The 26030-nt window shown below is 37.5% G+C and overlaps 1 protein-coding gene across 1 annotated transcript in view; it reads right to left on the bottom strand.

The window, feature by feature from the left end:
• Positions 1 to 24309, bottom strand: part of CUX2 (cut like homeobox 2) — a 142571-nt gene extending 118262 nt beyond the window's left edge. The window contains exons 1-3 of the mRNA XM_053701709.1: positions 24243 to 24309; positions 1550 to 1598; positions 748 to 852 (exon numbers count right to left, since the gene is read on the bottom strand). Of these exons, the coding sequence (XP_053557684.1) occupies positions 748 to 852; positions 1550 to 1582 (138 nt within the window). The 5' untranslated portion in view covers positions 1583 to 1598; positions 24243 to 24309. The remainder of the gene's footprint in view (positions 1 to 747; positions 853 to 1549; positions 1599 to 24242) is intronic.
• Between the last annotated feature and the right edge of the window lie 1721 nt (positions 24310 to 26030).

Genomic DNA, 26030 nt, shown 5'->3' with positions numbered 1-26030 from the left:
CATTCCCCAGTTTTGCATAACCAACACTGTTATATTAATATACTTTGTATCTCTGTAATTACCTTGTATCTAAGTCTCTGAAGACTGCCCCCTTACTTCAGTTCTTTTGACAGACTTGCATTTTAGCCAATCAGTGGTGACTTATAAATAGCTCCAAGGGAGTGAGCACAAAGTTATCTATATGGCACACATGAACTAGTATTGCCTAGCTGTGAAAAACTGTCAAAATGCACTGAGATAACAGGTGGCCTTTAAGGGCTTTGCAATTAGCATATGATCATACCTAGGTTTATCTAGGTTTATCTTTTAACAAAAAATACCAAGGGAACAAAGTATTGTTGATGATGAAAGTAAGTTGGAAAGTTGTTTAAAATTGCATGCTTATCTGAATCATGAAAGTTTAGTTTTGACCTGACAGTCCCTTTCAGATCTGTTAGTTTTGATCATTGAGTCCTTCGTTTTTTACAGCAGCGCACAAGAAAAAGGAGACCAGATAAGCATAAACAAGCACATCTTTAATTGGCGTATTGCTTGAAACCCCTGTAAATTTTAAAACACACAATTATAGTTTTGCATACAAAGATTAAAGATGATATAACCTATGCACATAATAAAACGCAGCTTTAATCTCCCTTTACCCACTAACAAACTCCAGAGAGGACGCACATACAGCTGAAATTATCCCCAGGACAGCCCAGTGCTAGCAAACAGCTAGTCCAGAGAATGACCACATCTTGCAGAACTTACACCAGTGGGCCCTTGGGAAGAACAGCAGGTAAGTGTGATGGAATTATTTACAGAAGATAATTGCTCCCTTAGACTCTCGACCTGCCGCTGAGCAGCTTCAGCTCTCTGAAAAAGTTAAAGGAAAATAAATGAAATATATTTATATTTACTAGATACCAGTGATAAACCTTTTCCTCGCATCTCAGGTCTTGTATATTGTGAATATGGTTTGCTCTAGTAATGTGCCACCCAAACTCCTTGTTCCACAGTTTACTCAAAACAAGTCATTTCATACAAACAATAAATAGAAAGAGGACTATTCATGGATACAGAGTAATACTGAGGTTTATAACTAGGTTGACTTTGATAATATTTTGGTGTCCAAAGGTTGGCATTGTTGAATGTGGATTTAGTAAACTGTATTTCTCTGTATTTTCTTTTTCTCAGAGGAATTTAAAAACTGAATGTCAGAACACAGCCTAACGCATATCTTTGGAAAGAAGTTTGTTGAATTTAATCATGAACAATTCTATTGTATTCCTTCTCTCCTCTAGGCTGAGCATATTTAGGGTTATGATTAAAATATACAAAGAGTCTAAGAATGAATCCTACAATTAATGGCAAAGAAAGAACTAGAACGTCAGGCTTCATTAGAGTTTGTTCTTCAAAAACCCCCAAAACATTTAGAAATATAAGTGATGAAGATGTGAAAACAGTTACTACAATTACTCTTGAGCTGTACCGACTGTATAAATAAAAATAAAAAACGCAGGCAGACCCCCTAAATGAATATACATGTAATAAATAGTAGTGAAATTCTCACCCGGTTGGCTTTTTCAAGATTGGTCATTATCATGTCCACTTCATCCGCTCTATATATAAAAAAAAATAATAAACAGAATAAAATTAAAAAATGATCAAGTACTTGAAGATATCATAAGTAGAAGTAGATCATTATAGATACACACAAATATATTATTGCAGTATACAGTTCCGTTACCATGTCTCTTGTTTAGAGAAGGAATAACTGGTATTTTGGGCCTGGACCAGGTAGGACTAGGATGATATACTGTAGGAAAGTTCCCCTTTATGAAAGGCACATTCTGGGCCAAAAGAGTTTGTTCCTGGGTGGTAACTAGCTAAAGAACAAGCTATTAACGGGACATAAAACCAAAATGTTTCTTTCATAATTCAGATAGAGCATGCCATTTTAAACAACTTTCCAATTTACTTCTACTATATTATTTGCTTAGTTCACATGCTATCCTTTGTTGACAAGCATACATAGGTAGGCTCAGGGGCTGGGAGCTAGCTGCTGATTGGTAGCTTTGTATATTTGTCTCTTTTCATTGGCTCACCCAATGTGTTCAGCTAGCCCCCAGTAGTGCATTGCTGCTATTTCAATAAATTAATTAATACATTAAAAATAAAAATAATAAAATAAGGTAAATTAGAAAGTTGTTTAAAAGTGTATGACCAATCTGGATTATGAAAAAATGTTTGGGTTTCATGTCCCTTTCAGCTATTGTTTGTTCTGTGTGTAATCATACAAAAAAAACCACACACCTATAGTTGATATCATCCTTTTGTAAATTAACTAATTATCCTAATGGTTTGAGATTCATTTCTAGTCAATGTAGCCACTATATAAGAGGGGAGAGAGAGAGAGGGGGTAGATAGAGCAAAGGGAGGGAGAGAGGGGGGAGAGATAGAGCAGAGGGAGGAAGAGAGAGAGAGAGAGAGAGAGAGAGAGAGAGAGAGAGGGGGGGGATAGAGCAGAGGGAGGGAGAGAGAGGGGAGATAGAGCAGAGGGAGGGATAGAGAGAGGGGGGAGATAGAGGAGAGAGGGAGGGGGAGAGGAGAGGGAGGGGGGAGAGGAAAGAGAGGGGGAGAGGAAAGAGAGAGGGTGAGAGAGAGGGGGTACAGGAGAGAGAGAGAGGGTAGAGAGAGATAGAGAGGAGGAGGGAGAGAGGGGGGAGATAGAGCAGAGTGAGGGAGAGAGAGGAGAGAGAGAGAGGGAGGGGGGAGAGGAAAGAGACGGGGGAGAGGAAAGAGAGGGGGGAAGAGAGAGGGTGAGAGAGAGGGGGTACAGGAGAGAGAGAGAGAGAGAGAGAGAGAGAGAGAAGGGTAGAGAGAGAGAGAGAAGGGTAGAGATAGAGAGAGAGAGAGAGAGATAGAGAGAGGAGGGAGAGATGGGGGAATGACAGTTAACAGAGCAGCAGCAGAAAATAAATATCTCCTAATTTGAGGAAATATATGCCTTGTAAATGAGTTAATTTGCAGGAGATCATTTGTAGAAGATATCTCAGGAAATAGAACAATCTATAAGGAAAATACAAGATAGGTTTGATTAAACAAGGAAATAGCAAAAATAAGAAATTACCTTTAAAAGAAAAGCAACAGGAAATAAACAACTGACAAACTGAAAACAACTGAAGGTAAGAAACTTTGACAGATACAACTACTGAAACATTTGATATGTACTGTAGATGGAAAGTCACATGCTAAATACAGATATGCCGGAGAATGGCAGCAGACTGGTAGCTTGCATGTTAAAGGAGCAAATAGGCAACATAAGCACTAAGAGCAAACAAATAGTCATTGTCTATAATGGATCTAACACATTAGAAATCATATACCCTGATGATAAACTGATCAGAAATGCAAAACAGCAACTAAAAGATAATATAATCTAAGAACACCCAGAAACCCTTTTTGCTGAATTTAACTATCCAGGGAGAGAAGAAAATGAAAACAAATTTGCTTTTTTATACAGAGCAACCTACTGACTGGCACTTTATACAGAGCAACCTACTGGCTGGCACTTTATACAGAGCAACCTACTGGTTGGCACTTTATACAGAGCAACCTACTGACTGGCACTTTATACAGAGCAACCTACTGGCTGGCACTTTATACAGAGCAACCTACTGACTAGCACTTTATACAGAGCAACCTACTGACTGGCACTTTATACAGAGCAACCTACTGGCTGGCACTTTATACAGAGCAACCTACTGGTTGGCACTTTATACAGAGCAACCTACTGACTGGCACTTTATACAGAGCAACCTACTGGCTGGCACTTTATACAGAGCAACCTACTGGCTGGCACTTTATACAGAGCAACCTACTGGCTGGCACTTTATACAGAGCAACCTACTGGCTGGCACTTTATACAGAGCAACCTACTGGCTGGCACTTTATACAGAGCAGCCTACTGGCTGGCACTTTATACAGAGCAGCCTACTGGCTGGCACTTTATACAGAGCAGCCTACTGGCTGGCACTTTATACAGAGCAACCTACTGGCTGGCTGGCACTTTATACAGAGCAACCTACTGGCTGGCACTTTATACAGAGCAGCCTACTGGCTGGCACTTTATACAGAGCAGCCTACTGGCTGGCACTTTATACAGAGCAGCCTACTGGCTGGCACTTTATACAGAGCAACCTACTGGCTGGCACTTTATACAGAGCAACCTACTGGCTGGTAGCATTAGCCAGGGAAGACAAATACAAATCAAAGATGAACAGGATACAGAGAATATACAATAATTACGTTAACTGTGTATCACAATGGCAAAGTAATGATCCATGGCACAAAAAATTTAGAGGAATTTGAAGTAATTCCTTAAAATCTCTTGTTAAAGGGACAGTCAACACCAAAATTGTTATTGTTTAAATAGATAGATAATGCCTTTACTACCCATTCATCAGCTTTGCACAACCAACATTTTTATATTAATATACTTTATAACATTTAAATCTCTAAATTTCTGCCTGTTTCTAAGCCACTACAGACATCCTCTTATCACATGCTTTTTTATTAACTTTTTACAACAGGAGACTGCTAATCCATGTGTGCTATATAGATAACATTGTGCTCACGCCCGTGGAATTGTGGCTGACACTGCACTAATTGACTAAAATGCAAGTCAATAGATAATAAATAAATAGCCATGTGATCAGGGGGTTGTCAGAAGATGCTTAGATACAAGGTAATTACAGAGGTTAAAAGTATATTAATATAACCATGTTGGTTATGCAAAACTGGGGAATGGGTAATAAAGGGATTATCTATCTTTTTAAACAATAACATTTTTGGAGTAGACTGTCCCTTTAAGGAATGCCATGGAAAACCACCGTTCTTACAGACACATAGCAGCGCAACAGATTTCCCCTCTATGGAGTTAAAAAGCAACTCATCCCCCTGTGTCCCTTTGTCTGACCCCTCCCTGAGCGCTATCAGAGAAACGTTATCACAACTAGAGAGACTTTATCTAGTTTAAAGAAGGGGAACAACAATGTGAGGATAAAACAGAGCATCTTACAGAGGAATTATCAAGGCTGAAAACTAATACAATATATCATTACCTGAAATAAAAGCTTCATTAGATAAATTACATGCAACTTAAGAGAACAACTAAGGGAAATGAGAGAAGAAAATAAAATTATAAACAGTGAAATACAGGACTATAACAGAAACACCACAAATCTCTTCATCAGCAGAAGATTCCAACATCTATAAACATCAGTTCCCTGAAAACCAAACAAAGCATGAGGATGAAAAAACAATATTCAGAAGAGTCACCAGCCAACAGTACAACTGATACAAAACGAATTGAGAAAAGCCCTAGAAATCCTTAGCCAGCCCAGATTCAGGGACCCCAGATATATAATCATCCACACAGGAACTAATGAAATAAATACAAAGGAAGAATCTGTTGCATACAAACTTACACAAGTATTTGAGAAAGCAACACAGCAATTCCCCTCCACAAAATTAATGATATCATCACCGTTACTACAAAAAGATGTAACAAATGACGAAAAGGCTGTATCCAAAAAATTAAAATCCCTTTATTGTTTAAAGTATGGGGATCATCATAAAACACAACGTTTCGGGCGATCCCCTTAATCATGTGATACCAATATGTCATTCAATCCCCTAATTTATAACACTTTCAATGTATCAATCACAGCAGTTAACCAATTCAGTTAATTGATCAAGAGCAGAGAATATACAAAATAGAAAAGAAAAACCACATAGGAATTATATATACAATTAAAAACAATATTACCTAACATCATTATACTAAAATGTACACAGCAAAATGTATCCAGCCTAGAACTATTATGGTTCTTGTCAAGGTGTTTACATACTGTATACACATACTGTCAAAAATATTGCCCCCCCTTCATTTCTGTCAGATAATGCACCAAACTTGTTGCAATTACAAATGTTTAAGCATTCTCATGTTTATTTCTTTTGTTTGTATTGATATGACACAAAAAAGTGGAGAAATAAAAGCCAAATCTGATACATTCCACACAAAACTCCAAACATGGACTGGACACAATTATTGGCACCTTCTCAAAATTGTAAGAAATAATTGCATTCCAAGTTTGTGATGCTCCTGTAATTTGTAATTAAACTCACCTGTATCAATTAACAGGTTCTGTCAATATAGAAATCACACCGGCAACCAGTTTAAATGGTGAAAATTGGACTCAACCTTTCTGTTGTGCCACACTGAGCATGTAGAAGAGAAAGAGCAGCAAATAATTGTCTGAGGATTTGAGAACAAAAATTGTGGAAAAGCATGGACAATCTCAAGGTTACAAGTCCATCTCCAGAGATCTTAATGTTCCTGTGTCCACTGTGCCCAACATTGTCAAGAAGTTTACAGCCCATGGTACTGTATCTAATCTCCCTGGATGTGGACAAAAGAGAAACAAATGATCAAAGATTGCAACAAAAGATTGTTGGAATGGTGGATAAAGAACCTCAATTAACTTCCAGACAAATTGAAACTGACCTTCAGGCACAGGGTACAAATTTGTCAGCTTGCACTATACGTTGCCATCTGAATGAAAAGAGACTCTATGGTAGGAGACCCAGGAGGACCCCACTGCTGACACAGAAACATAAAAAAGCCAGATTGGAATTTGCCAAAATTTACCTGAGGAAGCCAAAATACTTTTGGGAGAAAGTGCTGTGGACAGACGAAACAAAACAATAGCTTTTTGGTAAAGCCCATAATTCTACTGTTTTCAGAAAAATATTTTTTAAAGGCTTTTAAAGAAAAGAATACAGTGCCAACATTCAAACATGGTAAAGGTTCACTGGTGTTTTGGGGTTACGTTGCTGCTTCAGGCACTGGATGTCTTGACTGTGTGCATGGCATTATGAAATCTGAAGACTACCAAAGAATTCTGTGGTGCAATGCAGGGCCCAGTGTCAGAAAGTTCGGTCTCCGTCGGAGGTCATGGGTCTTACAGCAGGACAATGACCCAAAGAACACGTCAAAAAGCAAACAGAAATGGTTTAAGACAAAGCACTGGAAAATACTGAACTGGCCAGCAAGGAGTCAAGATCTCAATCCCATAGAGCACCTGTGGAGAGATCTCAAAACAGCAGTTGGGAAAAGGAACCCTTCCAATCTGAGAGACCTGGAGCAGTTGGCGAAAGAAGAGCGGTCCAAAATTCCAGTAGAGGTGTAAGAAACTCATTGATGGTTACAGGAAGCAATTGATTTCAGTTATTTTTTCCAAGGGGTGTGCTACCAAATATTAAATTGAGTGTGCCAATAATTTTGTCCAGTCTATTTTTGCGTGGAATGTATCAGATTTTGCTTTTTTCTCTCCACTTTCTTGTGTCATACCAATACAAACAAAAGAAATAAACATGAGAATGCCTAAACATTTAAACAATTTTCTGGGTGAAGTGACTATGTGTATACATGTGTATTTATGTGTTTATATGTGTATGTGAACACATATATAAAAACACCAGGAAAACGCACACACACACACATATATATATATATATATATATATATATATATATACACACAGTATATACACACATACAAACACACATTTTTGAGCCAATCCCACCCGAATACCTTGAAATACACAATATCATTTTAATAGTTGAAATTCCTATGTTCTTTATTTTTAAATATATATTTCTATATGATATACAGATATATAGCTATAGATTTATTACAAAAAAAATATAAATTCATTAAAATTATGGGGGGGGGGAGATAAAAAACTGAAATTAAAATCCTCCATGTCTCAAAATTAAATCAATGTAAATATTTGCATATATCTAAGCAAGTATCCCCGCTTGCTTTACCCCAGAAATTCTTAATATGCAATGTCTCCAATGCACAAGAGAATTGTGGGTAAGATATGCAAATTAGGTATGCAAATTCTCAGTTTTTTTGCTTCAAAAATACTGTTTTAACACAGCAATCCTTTTTTGCTGTCATATTCCTGTTTAAAAGGATCGCTGTGTTAAAACAGTATTTTTGAAGCAAAAAAACTGAGAATTTGCATACCTAATTTGCATATCTTACCCACAATTCTCTTGTGCATTGGAGACATTGCATATTAAGAATCTCTGGGGTAAAGCAAGCGGGGATACTTGCTTAGATATACTAATTTCCTATGCAAATATTTACATTGATTTAAAAAAAATATAGATATACATGTAGAAATATATATTTACAATTAAATAAAAATAAGATTTTCTTCTAAGTGAAGAGCATAGGTATTTGAAGTATTCTAATGCACCTTCGGCTTTAGTGTAGTTGGCCTAGCACAGAAGGCGTTTTTACTGGGTTAATACGGTTGCGTTATCCAGACTCCAGTCTCCAGATGTCAGCGCACCTGAGTTTATTGCTCTTGCGCTACATTTTTAATTTCAACTTGTAATACCAGCACAAACATGGAAGCGCTATTGATTTACCTTGAGCGTAGTTAGCGCTCATGAGCGATAAAAATGTATCTCTCCACTTGTAATCTAGACCACAGTAAACCAAGATTGGTACTTCAAATATTACATGATCTAAAAATTATAATGTTTCTTTAAGTGATCAAACATAAAAACGTTTATTTATAACAGAGATATGCTTTATTTATGATATGTTTAAAGGGACATGAAACCCAAAAAGTTTTTTTCATGATTCAGGTAGAGAATACAATTTTATACAACTTTCCTTTTTACTTCTATTATCTAATTTGCTTAATTCTTTAGGTATCCTTTGTTGAAGAAATAGCAATGCACATTTGTGAGCCAATCACACGAGGCATATATGTGCAGCCACCAATTAGCAGCTACTGAGCCTATTTAGATATGCTTTTCAACAAAGGATATCTAGAGAGTAAGGGGCCTATTTAAGAACGTGCAAGCGGACATGATCCGATATTGCAGATCATGTCCGCTGCACATCGATTAAATGCTGACAGCATACGCTGTCGGCATTTATCATTGCACCAGCAGTTCTTGTGAACTGCTGGTGCAATACTGCCCCCCTGCAGATTTGCGGCCAATTGGCCACTAGCAGGGGGTGTCAATCAACCTGATCGTATTGGATCGGGTTGATTTCTGGCGATTTCTGTCCGCCGCCTCAGAGCAGGCGGACAGGTCTAAAGACCGCTGCTTTATAACTTGTGTTTCTGGCAAGCCTGAAGGCTCGTCAGAAACACGGGGCATCAAGCTCCATACATATTAGATAATAGAAGTACATTGAAAAGTTGTTTAAAATTGCATGCTCTTTCTAAATCATGAAATAAAAAAAAAATCTAGGTTTCATGTCCCTTTAAGAAAATATCTTTAATACGGATCATGTACATCTCACAACTGGAAACTTTTGCATTCAAGAGGGTTGCAGTACATTGTGAAGTTTTGTTGGGGAAAAAAGCTAAGGGGTTAACACTTCATTGTCAGAATGGTTGATAATAGTCATAGGTTAAATTCATATAAACACATATACCCAGCAGCAGATATTATTTACAGCACATCTAGGTATGTCAAGACTATCAAATGATCACAGAACATCTGCTTTGGTATAATGAGATTAAGTGGCTTCCAGTGTTGGGGGGAAATGTGTTGCCGTGTGTTAGCAAGGCTGGCAAAGTACACCAGCAGCTGTACGATTTGGCAGCATGTGTCGCTGGTGCGAGCCAAAAGGGGTGCAGAAGATGTTCCAGACTCATAAAAATAGATGGCAGCTCACCAATTAAAACAAAAAGCAGCAAATGTACATTTAATGAAGTCATGAGGTGGCTTTAATGTTTGTCTGTTGCTTTGAATGTCCCATCACAAATATGCCACCCACTGTATGTGTCAGAGCTAGGCTACAAATAACATATGGTCTGGGCATAGTTACGAGCAATATGCAATTCTATCAATGTGTCAGGGGAAAGGATCGTATGAATTAGCAGGATTTAAGTGCATCGTTACAGTAATATGTCTGGTTTTGAGAGAATAGACTTTATCTATGTATTCCATGAGCACTGTCTCATTTAATATACAACTAATGAATCTGAGTCAAGAAAAGACTCTTCTCTCCAAGGTAAAAGGGCAAGCTCTATTAAAATGGTTCTGCCGAGACCTTTGTTTATTAGAACAAAATTCCAAGACGCCTTTCAGTAAAACAATTTTGAATATCATTTATCTAAATTATAACTTGCCCCCTCCGCTGGAACTACAATAAATATATCCACAGAATTACTTTTTGTAAAGAAGACATTTTCAGAATGCTTCTTCCATCTGCCAGCTAGGAAGTCATTTTCTGCTATGTGTTAGACCAGTGTTTTTCAACCAGTGTGCCGTGGCACACTAATGTGCCGTGAGAGATCCTCAGGTGTGCCGCGGCAGACTGACAACAGTGCGGGGGTGTCCCTCTTTCAAATTTTTAAATATTGGGAGGTATGTGACAGGCTCATCAGGCATCATTTACAACCATGAAATTGACATTCATTCACAGGCAATCATTATGATTGTTTGTGAATGATTGTCAATATGTCATGTATAGCTTGTAGGTGGCATGGCATGACAGCACAGTATGTGTGTGTATATATATATATATATATATATATATATATACTGTATATATATATATATATATATATATCCATATATATCCTGTATTAGGCTACAATGTGTGATTTTGTAAAATTTTGGGATGGCGGTGTGCCAAAGGATTTTTTTAATGTAAAAAAGTGTGCCACGGCAAAAAAAAGGTTGCATAGTCTAATGTAAAGGTTTTTACATTAGACTATGTAAAAGAGCAGTATATTAAATGTCATAGGGTGTGCCCTTTAAGTAAAAACCCAAAGTATTGAAGGGAATTTATCACTTGGAAGGTATTACAAGGTAGCGTATTCCTTTCATTTCCCATGGGTCTGTGTCTAAATGTTAAACTGTAGGACTATTAGGTTATTACACACTTTGCTACAAAACAGCCCATGCAGAGGGTATGTTAGCCTTCCTATGGTGTCAGAGCATGCAGACTGAAAGCCCTGGGCAATGCCTGATTATCTATGTCCGTATTGTGATTAATCCTTAACCAGCAAAGGGAAGGGGGTCAAATGCAGTAGGAAGAATCTGATCCATAAAATGATTATCTGTACCAAGAGGGCCATTTATCATACATCACTACACATAACATAACTCCATGTGGCCTTTGTGACCCCCTGCTCTTGCTGTAGCTGTTTGCAAGACAGACCAAATAATTTCCCACGTCAGCTTTAACTGATGCCAAGCACCTATCCGCAGGCACTGGGATATATTCCAAAGCAGTTTGAAGACAAGATCTCTCAGGATTCCCCACTTATAAAAGCTAATCAGCTCAAGGGAATGTATTTGGAAGCAATTGTCTGTTTTTTTCTGAATTAATATTTACACTTGAATTTGAGTGTGTGAATTAAAAAAAAAAAAAAGAAAGGTTTTTCAGTTATCTTGAGAAGGTTAAGAAGACTAGTTTAGGACTGATTCCAACTGCGGGAATAAGGAAGCTTCAGGAGATTATAATTCACTAATCATTTGGGCTGCAGAGTAACAAGTATGGGCATAAAGGTTTCTGAGTGCACAAAAAATGCAAATAAACCCTACACTAGGTGGGATTTCTACACCACTATATAAAGTAATACATTAAATGGCTATAATAATGAAAACATAAACACTCCAGTTCATTGGAGCATTAGCAACAGTTATATGATGTTATGTGGGAATGGTGACCATGGCTTATTATAGCCCCAAAAAAACAAAATTAATACCAATACAATAATGTGTCAGTACACGCTGTGAGTATTGGTAATTCGTTTAAAGAACCCAACAATATTAATTAGTAATGGGGGGGGTGCTCACTGTCTGGTAAGTAGCAAAAAATAGTGAAGAGAAAGAATGAGTAATTGAGCACTGACAGAAAGGTTATAGTAAATAGAAGCGACAGTTGAGGCTGTCCGAAACGAGTATGTAATTAAAACTTCACATTTAATGAGAAACAATATAAAAACTACTGGTGTCGTTGTATATAAAACTTAGATTAAACGGACAGTTAACTTAAAAAATAATGTTATATAATGCTGAACATAGTGCAGCATTATATAACATTATTTTAGCGGCAGGTAGCAAAAAAAAGCATTGCAATATATTTTATATTAAACCTGGATTTATCTACCAAGCCAGAGCGGGAGCAAGCTACATTTATTTCAATGGCTCGATCGGGCGTGCTGTGATTAGACAGCGCGCCTGCAAAGAGCTTTTAAAATTCAAGACCTGCTCAGAAGATCCTGGAGCGGAGAGCTGCTAAATCCAGTTTTAATATAAAATATCTTGCAATGCTTTTTTTTGCTACCTGCCGCTAAGATAATGTTATATAATGCTGCACTATGTGCAGCATTATATAACATTATTTTTTAAGTTTACTGTCCCTTTAAAAGTAAAATCAATAGAGTGCTAGCGTATCCACAAGTTAACCATAAATAATACAATTATATACATAGTGAGTAAAATAAGCCAATATAATAATACTGAGCAAAGTGTAAATAAGTATACTTAGGCAGGTGTATACTCAAAAATGCTCAGGGATTGCACAACAGCTAACTATAAACGAGGATTGACCTCAACACATAATATTCTATCTTAGTGAAATACTGGAGCAGTATAGGCCTGCCAAAGCAATGGCCTCTGAGAAAGCCTAGTCTGGCGAAATGCGCATCAGACGCTTGTTCAGCTTAGCTATCCCTTCGTAATTTACCTTGGTACTATTTATACAGGGTTGATAATTATTGATTATATTATGTACTGATTGTCAAAAGTCCATTACTTTGGCAGGCCTATACTGCTCCAGTATTGCACTAAGATAGAATATTATGTGTTGAGGTCAATCCTCGTTTATAGTTAGCTGTTGTGCAATCCGTGAGCATTTTTGAGTATACACCTGCCTAAGTATACTTATTTACACTTTGCTCAGTATTATTATATTGGCTTATTTTACTCACTATGTATATAATTGTATTATTTATGGTTAACTTGTGGATACGCTAGCACTCTATTGATTTTACTTTTAATCTAAGTTTTATATACAACGACACCAGTAGTTTTTATATTGTTTCTCATTAAATGTTAAGTTTTAATTACATACTCGTTTCAGACAGCCTCAACTGTCGCTTCTATTTACTATAACCTTTCTGTGAGTGCTCAATTACTGTCATTCTTTCTCTTCACTATTTTTAACACTAGCAACACCCCGACTCTTTACTGTTTACTTTATGATTCAGACAGAGCATACCATTTTAAACAACTTTCTAATTTACTTCTATTATCCAATTTACTTTGTTCTCTTGGTATCTTTTATTAAAAAGCAGGGACATAAGCTCAGGAGTGTGGACATGACTGGAGCACTATATGGCAGCAGAATGTTATCCATTTGCAAGAGCACCTGATGGCAGCGCTATTTCCTGCCATGAAGTGCTCCAGAAGCCTATCTAGGTATATCTTTAACACATAATAACATGGGAATGAAGAGAATTTGACAATATAAGTAAATGGGAAACTTTTTCAAAGTGTATGCTCAGTCTGAATCACAAAATATTTATTTTATCTTATTATTGAGCTGCAGAGCACTGCTGCCCCTGAGCGGCAACTACCGATCACCCAATCAGAAGCCGTAGTCGCACAGCTGGGTCAATGGCTCGGATAAACAGTGCTCTGCAGCTCCCTAGTGGTACTTTGCAGGGGTTAAACACATAGAGGCCTATTTATCAAGCCGTCAACTATGCTGCATTCGCCGGTACCAATACGCACCTGAATACGATCTCCATATTTATAAAAAAAACTATCAAAAAGCGCACCAAGTACGGGGCGATGAGCAGCAGACTGTTGTTAACTAACAGTCATCGATATCGCTGCAATTCGGCTTTTTCACAACTTTATTTATACCCTGTCACTAAACACCGCCACTATACTAAAATGTTTAACCCCTATCCCGCCGCTCCCGGACCCCGCCACAACTTTAATAAAGGTATTAACCCCTATCGTGCCGCTCCTGGACCCCTCCGCAACTAAATCAAAGTATTAACCCCCTATCCCGCCGCTCCCGGACCCCGCTGCAACTTTAATAAAGGTATTAACCCCTATCCCGCTGCTCCCGGAGCGAACGGCAACTAAATAAAGTTATTAACCCCTATCCCGCTGCTCCCGGACCCCTCCGCAACTAAATAAATGTATTAACCCCTAAACCCCTGGCCTCCCACATCACTACCACTTACTAAACCAATTAACCCCTAAACCGCCAGCTCCCCACATCGCCATAAACTAAATTAAGCTATTAACACCTAAACCTAACAACTCGCTAACTTTACATTAAATATTAACTCATCCCTATCTTATAATAAATTTAAACTTACCTTTAAATTTAAAATAAACTATATTTAACTACTAATTAACCTACCCTAACTATTATACTAAAAATACATTAAACTATATTAAACTATTAATTAACCTACCCTAACTATTATACTAAAATAACATTAAACTATATTAAACTATTCATTAACCTACCCTATTATACTAAAATTACATTAAACTAACAATTAAATTAACTATATTACATATTTAAACACCTAACCCTACTCAAATTATTTAAATCTACTATTAAAAATTACTAAGTTACAAAAAAATAACAGCTAAATTACACACAATAAAAAACACTAAGTTAAACAAAATAAAAAATAAATTATCAAATATTTAAACTAATTACACCTAATCTAATAGCCCTATCATAATAAAAAAGCCGCCCAAAATAAAAAATAAAAAAACTAGCCTACACTAAACTACCAATGGCTCTTAAAAGGGGGCATTGCCCCAAATAATTCAGCTCTTTTACCTGTAAATACAAATACCCCCCAACATTAAAACCCACCACCCACACAACCAAACCCCAAATAAAAACCTATCTAAAAAACCTAAGCTCTCCATAGCCCTGAAAAGGGCATTTGGATGGGCATTGCCCTTAAAAGGGCATTTAGCTCTTTTTCAGCCCAAACCCCTAATCTAAAATTAAAACCCACTCAATAAACCCTTAAAAAAAAACTAGCAATAACCCCCGTAATTTTTAATAGTAGATTTAAATAATTTGAGTAGGGTTAGGTGTCTAAATATGTAATATAGTTAATTTGTTAGTTTAATGTAATTTTAGTATAACAGGGTAGGTTAATGAATAGTTTAATATAGTTTAATGTAATGTTAGTATAATAGTTAGGGTAGGTTAATTAGTTTAATATAGTTTAATGTATTTGTAGTATAATAGTTAGGGAAGGTTAATTAGTAGATTAGTATAGTTTATTTTAATTCTAAAGTAAGTTTAAATTTATTATAAGATAGGGATGAGTTAATATTTAATGTAAAGTTAGCGGGTTTTTAGGTTTAGGGGTTAATAGCTTAATTTAGTTTATGGCGATGTGGGGGGCTGGCGGTTTAGGGGTTAATAAGTTTAGTAAGTGGTAGTGATGTTGGAAGCCAGGGGTTTAGGGATTAATACATTTATTAAGTTGTGGAGGGTTCTGGGAGCGGCGGGATAGGGGTTAATAACTTTATTTAGTTGCAGTGGGCTCCAGGAGCAGCAGGATAGGGGTTAATACCTTTATTAAAGTTGCGGCAGGAAGACTGAGGTGGTGGATTAGTAGACTGAGGTGGCGGATTAGTATATATTTTTTTCCACAGGTTCTGTATACTTTTCACTTTCAATTTGAAGATATTTGAACACCGCGTTTGAAGATTTGTTTTGAACCCACATTGGATTACAATCACTAACTAATATTCATTATCCACTATAACTGTGTAACCTTTTTCATTTTTTTTTTTTTTAACTTTTTTAATTTTTTACCATTTTTACCATTTTTCTATTTTTGTCACCATATTATATCTTTTATTTTTTCACTAAACAACTACAGGGAGTGCAGAATTATTAGGCAAGTTGTATTTTTGAGGATTAATTTTATTATTGAACAACAACCATGTTCTCAATGAACCCAAAAAACTCATTAATATCAAAGCTGAATAGTTTTGGAAGTAGTTTTTAGTTTGTTTTTAGTTATAGCTATTTTAGGGGGATATCTGTGTGTGCAGGTGACTATTACTGTGCATAATTATTAGGCATCTTAACAAAAAACAAATATATACCCATTTCAATTATTTATTTTTACCAGTGAAACCAATATAACATCTCAACATTCACAAATATACATTTCTGACATTCAAAAACAAAACAAAAACAAATCAGTGACCAATATAGCCACCTTTCTTTGCAAGGACACTCAAAAGCCTGCCATCCATGGATTCTGTCAGTGTTTTGATCTGTTCACCATCAACATTGCGTGCAGCAGCAACCACAGCCTCCCAGACACTGTTCAGAGAGGTGTACTGTTTTCCCTCCTTGTAAATCTCACATTTGATGATGGACCACAGGTTCTCAATGGGGTTCAGATCAGGTGAACAAGGAGGCCATGTCATTAGATTTTCTTCTTTTATACCCTTTCTTGCCAGCCACGCTGTGGAGTACTTGGATGCGTGTGATGGAGCATTGTCCTGCATGAAAATCATGTTTTTCTTGAAGGATGCAGACTTCTTCCTGTACCACTGCTTGAAGAAGGTGTCTTCCAGAAACTGGCAGTAGGACTGGGAGTTGAGCTTGACTCCATCCTCAACCCGAAAAGGCCCCACAAGCTCATCTTTGATGATACCAGCCCAAACCAGTACTCCACCTCCACCTTGCTGGCGTCTGAGTCGGACTGGAGCTCTCTGCCCTTTACCAATCCAGCCACGGGCCCATCCATCTGGCCCATCAAGACTCACTCTCATTTCATCAGTCCATAAAACCTTAGAAAAATCAGTCTTGAGATATTTCTTGGCCCAGTCTTGACGTTTCAGCTTGTGTGTCTTGTTCAGTGGTGGTCGTCTTTCAGCCTTTCTTACCTTGGCCATGTCTCTGAGTATTGCACACCTTGTGCTTTTGGGCACTCCAGTGATGTTGCATCTCTGAAATATGGCCAAACTGGTGGCAAGTGGCATCTTGGCAGCTGCACGCTTGACTTTTCTCAGTTCATGGGCAGTTATTTTGCGTGTTCTTTTTTCCACACGCTTCTTGCGACCCTGTTGACTATTTTGAATGAAACGCTTGATTGTTCGATGATCACGCTTCAGAAGCTTTGCAATTTTAAGAGTGCTGCATCCCTCTGCAAGATATCTCACTATTTTTTACTTTTCTGAGCCTGTCATGTCCTTCTTTTGACCCATTTTGCCAAAGGAAAGGAAGTTGCCTAATAATTATGCACACCTGATATAGGGTGTTGATGTCATTAGACCACACCCCTTCTCATTACAGAGATGCACATCACCTAATATGCTTAATTGGTAGTAGGCTTTCGAGCATATACAGCTTGGAGTAAGACAACATGCATAAAGAGGATGATGTGGTCAAAATACTAATTTGCCTAATAATTCTGCACTCCCTGTATTTTTTTCATCTTATTCTTTAACTTGTGATCCATCTATTGTCACTCAAAATTGACTTTAATCACGGACACACTAGGATATGTACAGTTAGGAGTGTCAATTTGGACTTCCTTCTGCTTGGCCTTGTTGGTTTAACATTAGGTTAGCCACTATCTCAAAAACATATACCATTTGTTTTATCGTGTATGTTTAATGTTTTAAATATTGTATGTTACATGGATCCATTATACTATTTTTTATTGTATTTTTGAGTTATGTATTACATTTTAACATTTTATATACTTCACTCCAACTTGTTTTAGTCTACTAATCCGCCACCTCAGCCTTGTTGGTGCTCGCCTCTCCACTACATATTCGTTCTATTTTTGGGTCCACTAGGGGACCTCCTGAGGGGAGCTTGCGGTGTATTAGAAATAGCGCAGGGTCCACATACTTGATACGTCACTAAAGTTGCGGCAGGGTCCGGGAGCGGCCGGGATAGGGGGTTAATACCTTTATTAAAGTTGTGGCAGGGTCCGGGAGTGGCGGGATAGGGGTTAAATATTTTAGTATAGTGGCGGTGTTTAGTGATAGGGTATAAAGTTGGGAAAAAGCCGAATAGCAGCGAGATCAATGACTGTTAGTTAACAACAGGCCGCTGCTCATCACCCCGTACTTGGTGCGCGACTTTTTGACAGCTTTTTTGATAAATATGGAGATCGTATTCAGGTCCGTGGCCGCGATGTTAAGCGAGCGTATTGGTACCGGCGAATGCAGCATAGTTGACGGCTTGATAAATAGGCTTCATAGAGTTGAAGTGTCGCTATTGTTAAAATTACATGCTCCCAAAAAAATATGAAACCTCAACTAGAAATTTGAATAAGTCTATTTGCAAAATTCCTTCTGAAAGAAGTTCATTGGTGCATTTGGGTGCACTTTGATGGTGTACCAATTCTTTGATGGGTCAGAGATCGTCAGAGATCTCAGAGTTTAAAATAATAATAATACACCTGAACACATTACTTCTCTCACTAATAAAGATAAAAAGATTACAAAAATTAAAATTTGATGTCTTTCTAAATACTTTACATAGTAATTTAGATATGTGAGGGTAGAGAAATTGAAATAGTTTATTGTTTTTACCACTTCCTGGCCAAAAACAGGGAAACAGTTCTCAAGAATAAGTAAGCCCAATGGAGAAAGAATAGCTTCCTGTAAGGAAACAATATTAAACACACAGGAAGGTTTATAACCTAATGAAATTTGCCGTAAAAGCACAATAGACATTTTTTTTATGGAATAAGACTTTAATACTCATCTTAAATATATCTACGTCTGTCATCTAAAAGCAACAGTATACAATAAGCAATTATAGCAGAAAACCAACCTGCTCAGTCTATGCTGGTCTGAAACATAAAATAACTTTATTATTGTCACAAACACAAAATCACCACATTATCTCCCAGGGAAATCCTAGTGACTTTTACTTTTTCATACTGGGCTTTCTATAAAACTGCAAATTAAAAATGTAAAACTATTATTTTGGAAAATTGAATAATGACAACGCAAAGGTGAGAATTTGTGTGTTATTTAACCACCCCCAAGTCTTTAAAAACAAAACATATACATGTGTGACATGTTTACTGTGTGCAGGGAAGTAAAACAAAAGAACATAAATTGTCTAAGTTACTTTTGCCCAAAATTGACAGCAAAAGCTTAAAGGGACATTAAACCAAAATTTTCTTTCAAGATTCAGATAGAGGGGCCTATTTATTATGGTGCGAGTGGACATGATCCGATATAGCGGATCATGTCCGCTGCACATCGATAAATGCTGGCAGCATACGCTCTCCGCATTTAACATTGCACAAGCAGTTCTGGTGAACTGCTTGTGCAATGCCGCCCCCTGCAGATTCGCGGCTAATCGACCGCTAGCTGGGGGTGTCAATCAACTTAATCGTATTCGATCGGGTTGATTTCTGTCCGCCGCCTCAGAGCAGGCAGACAGGTTATGGAGCAGCGGTCTTTAGATTGCTGCTTCATAACTTCTGTTTACGGCAAGCCTGAAGGAGCTTGATAAATACGGAGCTTGATAAATATGCCCCAGAGTTTACAATTATATAAAAAAAATCAATATAATTGTACCACCAAATGCACTTTGTTCTCTTGTTATCCACTGTTAAAAAGAAGGTAGGTAGGCTCAGGAGCATGCATATGTTTGTGGTACTGTATGGCAGCAGTTGTGCAAGAATGCTTTTAACAATGTTATACATTGTGGAAACACTACAGCTGTCTAGTTCTCAAAATTATTCTTGCAAAGCTGCTGACATACACTTCTTCAGACATGTGCACACTGCCTACCCAGGTATACCAAGAGAACAAAGTACATTTTATAATAGAAGAAAAATTGTGAGCCCCATGGCCCTTTAAAGAGGCCTTGTAGTATTTTTCCCCATTTGTTTTATCTAAGCGAAGGAAATTAAAAAACATATTACAGTCTTTTGCATGTCCCTGTCCTGTATAAACTATTGTATTCCTGGCAGGTTTGCAGAGGTGTGTCCCTGTCCACCAAACAGAGCTGAGGAAGTTCTCTTCATCAACCAATGAGTAATAGAATGAAGTACTCAATTGATACTGAAGTATTGGTTTAATTGTAAAACATCTTTTCCTAACATTTTATCAGGCAAAACAATATTTTTAGCATCCTTTTTTATATGACAGATGTGAGTATAATTTCCTTTTAAATGAATTCTTTGAGGCCTACTTATCAAGCCGTCAACTGTGCTGCATTCGCCGGCACCAATATGCTCGCCTGACATCGCTGCCACGGACCTGAATACGCTCTCCATAGTTACCAAAAAAGCTGTCAAAAAGCCGTGCACCAAGTACGGAGCGATGAGCAGCAGACTGTTGTTAACTAACAGTCATCAATCTCGCTGTTCTTCTGCTTTTTCACAGCTTTATTTGTATACTGTCACAACACCCACACTATACTAAACTGTTTAACCCCTATACCGCCGCTCCCGGGCACCCCGCCGCAACTAAATAAAGTTATTAACCTCTAAACCGCTGCTCCCAGAGCCCACCACCACTCTAATAAACTTATTAACCCCTATTCCTCCGCTCCCGGAGCCCACCGCCACTCTAATAAACTTATTAACCCCTATCCTACCGCTCCCGGAGCCCACCGCAACTAAATAAATGTATTAAGCCCTAAACCGCCAGCCCCCCACATCGCCATAAACTAAATAAACCTATTAACCCCTAAACCTAACAACCCGCTAACTTTATATTAAATATTAACTCATCCCTATCTTATAATACATTTAAACTTACCTTTAGATTTAAATTAAACTATAGTAAACTAATAATTAACCTACCCTAACTATTATAATAAAATTACATTAAACTATATTAAACTAATAATTAACCTACCCTAACTATTATAATAAAATTACATTAAACTAATAATTAACCTACCCTAACTATTATAATAAAATTACATTAAACTATCTTAAATTAATCTAACCTAACTTTTATACTAAAATGACATAAAACTACAAATTAAAATAACTATATTATATATTTAAAAACCTAACCCTACTCAAATAATTTAAATCTACACTAAAAAATTACTAAGTTACCAAAAACTAACAACTAAGTTACAAAAAATAACAAACACTAAGTTACACAATAAAATAAACACTAAGTTACAAAAAAGAAAAAAGAAATTATCAAAGCTTTAAACTAATTACACCTAATCTAAGGGCCCTATGAAAATAAAAAAGCCCCCCAAAATAAAAAAAAACCTAGCCTGCAATAAACTACAAATAGCCCTTAAAAGGGCCTTTTGCGGGGCATTGCCCCAAAGTAATCAGCTCTTTTACCTGTAAAAAAAAAAACAAATACCCCCCAACAGTAAAACCCACCACCCACACAACCAACCCCCCAAATAAAAATCTAACTAAAAAAACCTAAGCTCCCCATTGCCCTGAAAAGGGCATTTGGATGGGCATTGCCCTTAAAAGGGCATTTAGCTCTACTGCAGCCCAAGTCCTAATCTAAAACTAAAACCCACCCAATAAACCCTTAAAAAATCCTAACACTAACCCCAGAAGATTTACTTACAGTTAAATCCATCCTCCAAGAAGCCGGGAGAAGTCCTCAACTAAGCGGCCGAAGTCTTCATCCAAGCCCGCAGAAGTCTTCATCCAGACGGCATCTTCTATCTTCATCCATCCGGCGCGGAGCGGCTCCATCTTCAAGACATCCGACGCGGAGCATCCTCTTCTGACGACGACTACCGACGAATGAAGGTTCCTTTAAATGACGTCATCCAAGATGGCGTCCCTTAGATTCCGATTGGCTGATAGAATTCTATCAGCCAATCGGAATTAAGGTTGAAAAAATCCTATTGGCTGATTGCAACAGCCAATAGGATTTTTTCAACCTTAATTCGTCGGTAGTCATCATCAGAAGAGGAGGATCCGCGTCGGATGTCTTGAAGATGGAGCCGCTCCACACCGGATGGATGAAGATAGACGATGCCGTCTGGATGAAGACTTCTGCGGACTTGGATGAAGACTTTGGCCGCTTCGTTGAGGACTTCTCCCGGCTTCTTGGAGGATGGATGTCGGATCTTCAAAACTGTAAGTAAATCTTCTGGGGTTAGTGTTAGGATTTTTTAAGGGTTTATTGGGTGGGTTTTAGTTTTAGATTAGGACTTGGGCTGCAATAGAGATAAATGCCCTTTTAAGGGCAATGCCCATCCAAATGCCCTTTTCAGGGCAATGGGGAGCTTAGGTTTTTTTAGTTAGCTTTTTATTTGGGGGGTTGGTTGTGTGTGTGGTGGGTTTTACTGTTGGGGGGGTATTTGTATTTTTTTTACAGGTAAAAGAGCTGATTACTTTGGGGCAATGCCCCGCAAAAGGCCCTTTTATGGGCTATTAGTAGTTATTGTAAGTTAGTTTTTTTTTTATCTTGGGGGGGGCTTTTTTATTTTCATAGGGCTCTTAGATGAGGTGTAATTATTTTAAAGCTTTGATAATTTCTTTTTTATTTTTTGTAACTTAGTGTTTATTTTTTTGTGTAACTTAGTGTTTGTTATTTTTTGTAACTTAGTTGTTAGTTTTTGGTAACTTAGTAATTTTTTAGTGTAGATTTAAATTATTTGAGTAGGGTTAAATGTTTAAATATATAATATAGTTATTTTAATTTGTAGCTTTATGTAATTTTAGTATAAAAGTTAGGTTAGATTAATTTTTATTTTAATATAGTTTAATGTAATTTTAGTTTAAAAGTTAGGTTGGATTAATTATTAATTTAATATAGTTTAATGTAATTTTATTATAATAGTTAGGGTAGGTTAATTATTAATTTAATATAGTTTAATGTAATTTTATTATAATAGTTAGAATAGGTTAATTAGTAGTTTAATATAGTTTAATTTAATTCTAAAAGTAAGTTTAAATTTATTATAAGATAGGGATGAGTTAATATTTAATATAAAGTTAGCCGGTTGTTAGGTTTAGGGGTTAATAGGTTAATTTTGTTTATGGCGATGTGGGAGGCTGGCAGTTTAGGGGTTAATACATTTATTTAGTTGTGGTGGGCTCCGGGAGCGGCAACATAGGGGTTAATAACTTTATGTAGGTGGTGGCGGTGTAGGGGGCAGCAGATTAGGGGTTAATAAGTATAATGTAGGTGGCGGTGGTGTAGGGGCAGCAGATTAGGGGTTAATAAATATAATGTAGGTGGTGGCGGTGTAGGGGGTGGCAGATTAGGGGTTAATAAGTATAATGTAGGTGGTGGCGGTGTAGGAGACGGCAGATTAGGGGTGTTTATACTCGGGGTACATGTTAGGGTGTTAGGTGTAAACGTTACTTTATTCTCCCATAGGAATCAATGGGATATCGGGCAGCAGCGAACATAAGCTTTCTTTGATTTCTATGGCATCCGCCGCCTCCAGGGCGGCGGATTGAAAACCAGGTACGCTGGGCCGGAATAGTGGCAAGCGTACCTGGTAGGAATTTGTTAACTAGCAAAAGTAGTCAGATAGTGCCGAATGTGTATTCGGAACATCTGTAGTGACGTAAGCATCGATCTGTGTCGGACTGAGACCGGCGGATTGTATGTTACGTCACAAAATTCTACTTTTGCCAGTCTGTAGGCTTTGATAAATGAGGCGAATCAGGCTCGCCACAATTACGCTGCGGAATTCCAGCGTATTTGCGGTTGACGGCTTGATAAATAGAGGCCTTTGTCTAAATTTAGTGTTGACCATTTGATCTAGAAAATTTAGTCTATGGATTTACCAACTTTAGTTTTAATGGAAAAGTCAAAATACCACAATTTATTTTTACCTTTCCCATTCAGGTAAAAAGATTGTAAAATATACCTTGATAGTTGTGGTGTCAGCACCAGGTGCATTTGACTGATTTTTGCCCTGCACTCTTGTAAACGTAACTAAAACATAACAGCTAAATAAGCAGGACTGACCTTTCAGTGTGTGGCAAATTGCTCTGGAGAGGTCCATATAATGGAAGGAGATAATTTCAATCACTCCTCCATCTGTCTCTCCCTCCCTGACAAATGCAGCATTCCACGTGAGGGATGCCGCCTGTTAGGACTTAATGCTGGAAGTAAATGGAAGGTTTATTTGTGGACTCAAAGCGTTTATGTTTTTTTTTTCCCCTGTGGACAGACAAATTGTAGTAACTTACTTAGATGCCGTCTCCTTATCATATTGACACCGCAGGTCAAGCAGCTCCCTCTGAGTTGTCTTTAATGCTGCTCAACAGAAAAAACACATGCATTGGATGAAGTTGCCTGTTTGTCTGATTCGGAAAGAGATTAATAACCAGGTCATACAACAACAGTCTATTCCAAGAGCAATCAGGATACAAAGTGACAGGTGATTCATTTTACCTACACATCACATCTGTCTCGGATTCCTTGTGTGAATGTTAAAGAAGACAACGAGTTGTTTTTTGATAAATGGCTATATCAGTTTTAAGTCAAAGAAATTTTCACAACACCAACATTGCATACTGCAAAGGCCAGTGCATGATAAATGCAGAGCTAGCAAAAAGCTCTTATGTATTGAATGAATAAGCTAACACTGTACTATAGAACCAAATGGGTTAAAGGAACACATGCGCACCTATGGCGAGCAGATATCTTAAAGAGAGGCGACTAAATATACCTTTGTTATACTGAAATTAAAAACTTTAACATATAGCGGCTGATTTATCATTGTCTGTCCGACATAATACGCTGTAGCGTATCATGTCCAACAGACACCGCTAACGGCATACGCTGTCGGCATTTAACATTGCACAATCAGTTCTTGTGAACTGCTTGTGCAATGCCACCCCCTGCAGATTTGCTGCCAATTGGCCGCTAGCAGTGGGTGTCAATCAACCCGATCGTATAGTATTGGGCGGTTTGCAGACCGCAGCCTCAGAGGCAGCGGACCAGTTATGGAGCAGCGGTCTTAAGAGCGCTGCTTCTTAACTGCTGTTTCCGGAGGGCCTGAAGGCTCGCACGGAAACAGGGACATCAGGGGCCATTCGGCCCTTGATAAATCGGCCCCATAGTATTTTACTAATCATTTTTACATTTGTATTTAAAAAATTGCCTCAAACTACTTTGTTTTCAAAATAAAACAAGATTATTAAAACTAGATATTCAACATACTAGTTATTTTTTCTATACCAAATAATTTTGGAGCTATATTAAGCCTTTTATAAAGGGACATGAAACCCAGAGGTTTTTTTTTTATGATTCCGATAAAGGGCTAGATTACAAGTGGAGTGCTAATTTATCACGCGTTCGTAAATGGAAAAAATCGTCAGTTTACAGGCACGCGATAAATAACCAGCCATTACAAGTACATTTGCGTGCGCTGGTATTAGAGTGAAGTGCAAATATCGCACTTGCGAAAGCGATATTTGCGCTCCACTTGTAATCTTTCCAATTAACTTCTATTATCAAATTTTCTTTGTTCTCTTGGAATCCCTTTTTGAAAAGTAGGAAAGTAAGTGTCTGCTCCAATATATGGCAGCAAATTTGCAAGAATGTTATTCATTTTCACTAGATGGAAGCACTTTTTCCTGCCATGTAGTGCTCCAGACACATGTGCGCTACCTATCTAAATATCTCTTCAGCAAAGAATACCACGAGAACAAAGCAAATCTGATAATAGAAGTAAATTAGAAACCTTTTTAGAAATTGTATATTCTGTCCTGAATCACAGAAGAAAAGATTGGGGTTTCATAAAAAGTTTTTAATCAAACATACTTTTGTGTAAAAACATAATTTATACTTACCAAGTAAATTCCTTTCCTTCCGGATAGGGAGAGTCCATGGCTTCATTCCTTACTTTTGGGAAATACAACACCTGGCCACCAGGAGGAAGCAAAGACACCCCTGCCAAAGACTTAAATATCCCTCCCACTTCCTCATTACCCCAGTCATTCTGCCGAGAGAACAAGGAAAGGTAGGAGAAG

The sequence above is a fragment of the Bombina bombina genome, chromosome 2 (assembly GCF_027579735.1).
Source record: "Bombina bombina isolate aBomBom1 chromosome 2, aBomBom1.pri, whole genome shotgun sequence".
Classification (NCBI taxonomy): domain Eukaryota; kingdom Metazoa; phylum Chordata; class Amphibia; order Anura; family Bombinatoridae; genus Bombina; species Bombina bombina.
Note: the sequence above shows the minus strand (reverse complement) of the source record. Positions and strands in the feature narration are given on the sequence as shown.